Here is an 8,113-nt window from a genome sequence, read left to right as displayed (position 1 = left end):
TTTAAGCACAGAAAATGGGTTTGAGTGACTTTGAAAATTTTACTTCCTCCTTCTTAGCAAATGGAAATAACCTGAACCAGGCAGCTGTGCTTTAAGTGTACAGTTTCAGAATTATTTCAACCAATCAGAAATGCCACAGAAAGTTTTAAAATAAATATACCTGTCTGTACCTCTTCTCTATATGATCTGTTGTCTCACTTGAAAAAACTCTCGATAGTTATTTATTCCTGACCATGTTTTTCTTTAATAAGTTCAGAAACTCTGATATTGATTTAACAGTATGTTCTAGTCTCATTAGGGAAAGAAAAAATAATACCTTAGAGGTATACTGGTAATAAACAAATGCCAAAGTGGATTAAACAGTATTCCTCCTCTCTGTGTATTAAACAGTTTTAGCATCTATTTACTGTTGTGTATAAAGCAGAAGTTATCCATTATATATACCTGCCTGTTTTATTGCTCATATTTATCATTCCTTGGTATATCTTACATATATTACTGGTACTGCTGTTTCTAGGATGAGAGACCAGTCCTACTCCACAGGAAGTCTTTAAAACACTCTGTTTACAACTAAAACTCTTTTCTAATCCTGGTCTATAGTTCTGATTCTGCTCTTCCTTATTTAAGTAAGTAGCAACATATATTTTTAGAAAACTAATGAAAAGACAACACCTCACAAAATCAAATGATTCCACTACATACTCTTCTCCCCTGGGGAAGAGGATGGAAGGACAAACAATACGTGACAGGGTGTTATTCTGCCATTTAATGTTCTGCTAAAAGGTGGAATGTTAAGGTGATAGGTGTTGTACAAGAATCTACACAGAACAGACTGGCATGGCTTTACTTATTGCTTCAAGAGTAGTCATTAGAGAGTATTGCTAGGGAATAATTACCTAGAAAACAAGTAGCTCAATGTGAGACCTCCTGCTAATGGGAAGTTAATGTTGGGCCTACAAATTCATAAAAATGCAAAAAATGTATGTTAATGATAACCTGGCAACTATCTCTGCTCTTTAAAATTTATATATCTTATTGCTATCTTTACTACAGGATAATTAACAAGGTTTATATAGGCATTCTGGCACATGGTTCGGGTGAAGGTGGCATGGAGGTTTTGCATAATTGGGCTAGGATCTCAAAGCTCAAAAGCTTTTCTAAATCACAGTCCTAATGGCATCCAGGAGTTGTGATTGGCAGTGCTGATATCGTATGTAAAGGGTTCAGATATGAGAAGGCAGAGATTTCCAGAACTGCAGTAGCCCCTCTTCTTGACAGTTACCATGGGTACCATATCAAACCTTCATTTATCCTGGAATATGCTTATCTATCCCTCTGCCACTTAGCTTGATTCAATTTATTTTGGCCAATGAAAACTCTGAAAAGCAGCAAGACTAAAAGATTTGAGACACAGGGAAAGAGCTTAATTCAGTGGGATCAATCTTACTCATCTTGGCCGTCTTAAAAAAATAGATGTCTAGTTTAAGTTTGCCATCTGTGGCCACTGAGAAAGTTAAGCACACCCAGGGATTTAGGCAGCCTCATGCTGTGTCTAGAGCACAGGGGACAAGCACCTAGAGCACTTACCTGTCCCCCACTCCTCAGAGGAAACTTGATTCTTGGATTGTTAAAGCCAAAGTGGGCCAGAGAGTTGAAGGCAGAAGCGAGCACGGCTGCAGCCGAGGCAGCCAGCATGTCCCTCTCGAATCCCTTTCACTCTGCTGCCTCCCTGCTAGCCATAAAGCAGGGAAGACACTTGTTTCTCTGAAATCCTGTGTCTTCTCTTTTTGTCCAAAATAAAACATGTTCAGTCTCACTCTGCCTTTGGAAACTAAAATCCCAGGAGCAAACAGCCGGTTTAACATCTGCCTCCACTGATCCTTTTGTTAAGGCTGCCAGCAAAGTTGCCATTTTGCATCACTTACTGTATTGGCCTCTCTAATGTGAACTCCAGCCCACAAGGAAGCAGACTGAGATGCCTCATGCTGTTTTTCAGAGGCCATTTTGTTGCTATAGTGACATAGTAATAACGACCTGGACCATGGATAACTGGAGATCAACGTTTCTAAGCCACAGGAACAAGTCAGCATCTGCAGAGGTGAATGATCTGTTGCCTATGACTAAATTGTTACATTCCCCTGTTTCACTGTTCTGCTTGCTTTCACGCATGATTAATAGCCAAGCCACGAAAGATCAATCATGTATATGAGGTTAAACAGTTTACAGATTTTTGTTGTAAGGCTGCTCATGCATTGCAAATTAATAACATTGTTAAGGAGTAGCTCCTAGCTGCATGGATAAATTTAGTGCTTGGGAAAGTTAAAAACGTGCCATGGACTGTTAATGTACTGACTTTACCCAAATGCACCAGTGACAACTTGCACTGCAGTCATCTCCCTCTCTAAGGATGTGAGTGCCTGCTGTGTCACCATAGCAGTTTTGTCTTTGCTGCAAAGAGTAAGATCAGCCCTTTAATCACAGTTATTTTTTAGATATAAGCAGCCATGTCAACAACAGATGCTAATGAGAACAATAATAGGAATTACACATACAGGATGCTAAAGGAAGGAAAGTGGAGGTCTTCTGAAAAGCAGAAGCCTGACCGAGAGCAGGCAATAGCATGCAAGGTGATGAAATTATGAACAGTAGCAGGAGCTGATCAACTCCTGCCTGTCGAGTCTCCTGCACACTCAGCATCTTCAATTCATCCACAGCCTCTACTGTGGATGCACCCTCAATCCCAGTAAAGTGCTATGAATAATGTAATACCTTCAAGGAAGGAACCAACTGTTTCTGAATTTCACAAGCTTTTTTATGCTTTTTGTTTTGTTGCTAATTCAAGCATTTTGCTATTTCCAATATTTCACATGTATAATTTTGCAAAAGATCACCAGAACCCAAAATGAAAGGCAGAAGCTCTGAGACTGCATTAGGATAGGGAATTAGCTCACCTCAGTGAGCTCTGAGCACTCAGTAGAGCTGAGGTAGTGGCCCGAGACTGGAAGAGGAAAATCCAGAAAATGCCATAAATTTCCAATGCTGCTGCTGGATTACAGACTTCTTGGCAGGACAGTTTACATGAAGCATGCAAGTGTGACAGCTTGTGGCAGCTGAAGAATCTGAAAGCTGTCCAGCAGTTAAACCTGCCCCAACAACTGATGCAGGTTTCATACCATTTTTAATTCAACACAGCAGTTTTGGGTGGTATTTTTTTTCTTAATTTTTAAGTCATCTGGGATAAGGATCTATTCAGAGGAAGAAATATACAATGTGAAATTGGTTAGCAGAGTTTAAGCCTCAGTGCAGTGCTATGCTAATTTTAAATGCATGCAATATGTCGTGGTTCTGCACTGCTTGGTTTATACAGAAAAAAATTAAAGAGGGATGTTAATGGGAAACAGAGAAAAGTTGGTTACACACCTGATACTGCTGTTGGGCTTGGTAGGGAACACCGTAAGCACAGGAGGAGTCAGCATTGTGAAATGGCATATGCACGCACATGAACTGCAGTAGGACATGCTAACAACTCAACTGCAAGGATTTCTTCTTCAGAATAGGCAATTCCCATACAAGATTTCCAAGGTTTTAAAAGCTTTGGTTTTCTGTTTGCAGAGGTATGTTTCCAGGCTCCAAAATGCCTTTCCAAACAGACTCAGATCTGCAACTGGATGTGGGAATGAGCAGTGAAGTCAAAACCACAACCACAGTTAATGACTATTGGTTCTTTGGAATTAAAAAAGAAATATCCTGTGGGATCCTGCAAGAAAACCACACTTTGAGAGTCCTGGCAGAGCAGCAATTCTCCCATACAGAGGCTTTTGTCTTTGATTGGCAGATATTACCAGAGTGATGGTAGAACAAAATTTATCTACCACTCTGCCACTTCCATCACTATTTCCTTCTTGCTCTGAGTTCCTGACCTCTATGCACTGCATCACAGAAGAGCCTGTGTGATAGGGAGCTTTAAGCAGACAAAAAAATCTGACACAAGATCTGTAAAAAGTGCTCTGGGGGAATGGCTGTTGCCTCTGTTTACTTAGGCCTCATGACTTCTGTACAAGAAGTTGCCCACCAGTCTGCCTCTGTGGTCAGTCCATGGTCTCTGGTCCCCCTGAGCCTGGAGCAGAGGGAAGCTGCACAGAACAACTTTGCTGCAAAGAGACCGATGATGCCAGCTATCGTCCTCACATCATCCTTCCTTTGCCTTGTACAGGCAATATGCAGTAGATCTCCTCCCTCTATCTTCAGAGAGGGTGGATTTGTTTTGTACAGAAGCTCAAGACAGCAGATGTTGCTACTTGCAGCTATGTGAAGAAACACAGGCACGTAAATTCTTAATCAGAGGAACAAAAGATCATCTGTTTTATAGAAAGGAAAATACTAGAAGAAAATTCCAACTATATTATGTAATTTCTGCATCCATTTCAGCACCTCTAAACTCTTCACCTCATCATCCCAAGGTACAAAAACTCTGAGAACCTTTTTATTTATGAAGACAACACCAAGCAACTGAGAAAGTTTTGCGTATTGCTAAAAGGAAGTGTTGTTGAAGAAATGTTGAGTCTGTCTACCACCTAATTGACTTCACGGCATCAACCTTGATAATAAATTTAATTTCACATCATAAAGGTGTCCAACAAAATAAATTTGCAACCTAATATTAAAGGCAACAGATGCAACTACTAAGTTAAAGTGTTGAAAATTTGTTTTACACATTTCTCACACCGATATAGAAAAATGTCCCTAGAGAGTCCACACTTTTTTATTAACTTCCCTTGTCATTACACTGAAACAATTAACACAATACTTAGCATCAGTGCTGAAGTTCTGGACACATTACCTTTACACAAGCTTATAAAAAGCAGAGACTGTATATTCTTATACAGTAAATCTATTCTAATTTGGGGATCTAGATTATATATTTGCAAACACTGTCATTGTCTCCATGGTGATGCCAACACCAATTTTCAGGTTTTGCACTGATCTCTGCAATTATAAATTTCCTTATAGAATAAACAGTCTCTGAGAGGATGAGGATGGTGATACAAAATTTTTTAGATTGCTTCTCCAATTTGCTTGTAGAATTAGCATTTATCCATCACTTCTCATGAAAATGTTTCCATAGATCTATCAAGATCAGCCACGGAATTAACCTAGACATTTCTTATTGGTAACTGTGAGAGACAAGTTATTGAGCTACAAGCTTTTGGTCTTAACCTCTATGTTTGTTCTCTTCATACAGGACTACAGGCAGTGAAAAGAGAAAAAAGAGTTTGGCCAGAGACATTGGTGCTCTGACATCAGCACCTACTGAACAATAAGGATGTGCCAGTGAAGTCAGAATGAAATCTCAATCTATCGATAGCTATTTGAAAAATTTCCATTCTAGGGTACTAGGGAATGACATCAAAACCACAGCTTTATTAGCTAGGAAGTGATGTTCCTCCTCCAGTGGTGAAACATGAACTTTGCTCCATTTATCATTCTTGCATGTCTCACTGGTGTTTCCAGGAAAAAAATACATGGTACATCCTGTGTATGTGCAAACTAATGGCTATAGGCTAAAACTTGTCATCCTACACAGAAAACTCTCAGATCCGTAGTTTGGATGGAAATTCTGTAACCTCAAGCTCAAACACTTCTTGTTAAGTCATTTTTCAGATAGGCAGTATTGCTGCAGATGCTGTTTATCAAGATAGATAAAACATTAACTCCTCCAATCCCAAGGATGCTTTAATATCAAAGGAAGAAATCTTTAACATCAGTGTTCCTCTAGAAAGCGAGGGAATTTCCATTTAAGTAAGTTTTTGGGCTAATTCCCATGCATCTACCCTCTTCAGACAAGAAAAACAACACCCCTACATAATAACTTCAGATGTCCTTTACATGCTGAAGTCTGTGTAGGTTCAAGATAGTCCTTTCTCATCCAGAAAGTCTTCATGGAAAGGAAGCCTGAAACATGTTCAGCACAGGCTAGTGGTGCGATGCTCACTACTGGTCACAGGGGAGAAACACAGCACTGCCATTCCCTCCACAGAAAGATCTAACTGAATAATCTGGATGTGTGGTGAAAGTTATTTACTTATTTTCAAAATGTGCCTCAAGTTATGACTACTAAATCCATAAGTAAACTCTAATTTCTGCTCCGGATTGTAGAAATGCAGAGCTTCCCCTAGTGCTGTTGAAAGTCTTATCTTTGATTTCAGTGAGCTTTGATCAGCCCCATGTAAAGCTAAGCCACTTCAGAATCACTGCACAACTGTTAACTAACAATTTGCAAGAGCAGAACAACATCAGCCTACTTCAGTATGACCCTAAAAAGAGTACACCTGCAAAGGAAAACTGACTGCCATTATTTTTGAAAAGGAAAACCTGAGAAATAAACAATGCCTGAAAATGTGCCTGTTAGGGGACTGATCCACATCTTGTTACAATTGGATCCCTTGAATACAAAAAAGCTATATTAATTTTTAACAGCAAAGAATTGGCCTTTTTTTAAAAATTGACATGGACTCATCTAAATCTTGAACTGCCATTTGCATTAAACCTGGGAAACTATTGCCTACCCCTTTTCAGTGGTTTTTCTGTCTACATTAGATAAAGCAGGGGATCTTTCAGCCAATCCAGCAATAGAGGAAATTTCTAGATAAGCATCACTAATAACAGATATGATTTTCAATAATCGAACTGGAGTAGAAGCACAAGTCCTACTAAAAAAATGTGGAAAACCAGTACCCAGAGAGCTTCCAGTGTCTGCTGGAATTCCTTAGAATAAGTTTTCACAAGATCAAATTTTTTAAAAAACTCCAGGACTTCTGTCAAAAATCAGTTTGGTTGATAATTTAGTGGGAAACAAGCCTCACTGAGCAGAACTTTTCTGCTTGTCAACACATTGATCTTCTACATTTTGTTTGCATTGTCCTGGAAGGACTGGACATACAGCACTGTAGGACAAATACTGAACATTATTTTATATAAGCAAGACAATGCTCATCTAAAGCTTTAGCATAAACATCAGGTAAAGAGATTTACCAAAGTGGTTTTTTCTGTAAAATGTCAATATTTTTGTTGCCAAAAAAAGTCAAAAAATGACTTCTTCCCACTTGTATAACAATAAGGTTTGATAGGTAGAATGTATGAAATATACAGTAGCTTCTTCTGAAAAGCTATCTAAGCTCATTCAGCTTACAGTATGTGGAATGTAATTATCCAGAAAGTGAAATATGTATAAAAATAGGTAAAATTCCTACAATATTTGTATTGAATTATAATTCCTCCTGCCAGGAAGGTTAAACAGGTCTACAGTATATGTATGAAATGTTTGTTCATAAAGTTAAAAAACATCATTACCTTACTGAAGAACGCATTAAATGTAGGAATGCATAATCAGAACTGACTCAATTCTGCTTAGCTGGTGCAAATCTACAGAGAACCATCATCCTTTCTGCACAAAACAAAACCAACCTCTAATTTAAGAGTTGTTTTTTTTGTTTTGTTTGGTTTGGTTTTGTTTGTCATAGAGGGGCCAGACTGAAGTTTATGAAAGAAATTCCTCTGGAAGTACTTTGTTTTTTGTTGTTTTTTGTTTCCCTATCTCCACTTTGTTTACTGACAGCAGTCACCCACCTTTTAAAATGATTATTGCCTGACATTACATGGAGCTTTTACTGCTTGTTCAGAACAAGGCAGTGAAATAGAAAGAAACTCCAACTCCCCTGCCATGACCCAGTTCTGGGCTTGTGCTTTTTTGATGAGTCTTTGATCTGCAGCAGGCCTCATAGGCTAGTCTCCCGGAGGAACATGGTGCCAATGTTGTAAGAAACCTTTCTCACTCTGGCAGACGTGATGGAGGGTTTTGGCGGCTTCTGACTACTTCTGACTTCGAGGAAGTAACAGATCCCAGGAATTTCCTTTGGAAAGTTTTCTGGAAGCTCTTCACGGGAACGAGGGATAAAAATAAAATTTTCTTCCTTTTTCAAAAGCCTAGGGAAAAAAAAACCAAAACAGAGGGATATAAAAACCTGTAAAACAGAGTCCAGAAACATCTTTTTGGAAGAGATTGATCCTATGTGGTCCCAAATAAAAAAATGAGTTAAAAGTATTATGTAACATC

General features: G+C 38.8%; 1 protein-coding gene across 1 annotated transcript in view; it reads right to left on the bottom strand.

The window, feature by feature from the left end:
* Positions 1 to 3,863: 3,863 nt before the first annotated feature.
* Positions 3,864 to 8,113, bottom strand: part of GUCY1A2 (guanylate cyclase 1 soluble subunit alpha 2) — a 161,434-nt gene continuing 157,184 nt past the window's right edge. Inside the window, exon 8 of the mRNA XM_075050423.1 lies at positions 3,864 to 7,983. Coding sequence (XP_074906524.1) covers positions 7,776 to 7,983 — 208 coding nt within the window. The 3' untranslated portion in view covers positions 3,864 to 7,775. The remainder of the gene's footprint in view (positions 7,984 to 8,113) is intronic.

This window comes from Buteo buteo, chromosome 18 (genome assembly GCF_964188355.1).
Source record: "Buteo buteo chromosome 18, bButBut1.hap1.1, whole genome shotgun sequence".
Taxonomy (NCBI): Eukaryota; Metazoa; Chordata; class Aves; order Accipitriformes; family Accipitridae; genus Buteo; species Buteo buteo.
Note: the sequence above shows the minus strand (reverse complement) of the source record. Positions and strands in the feature narration are given on the sequence as shown.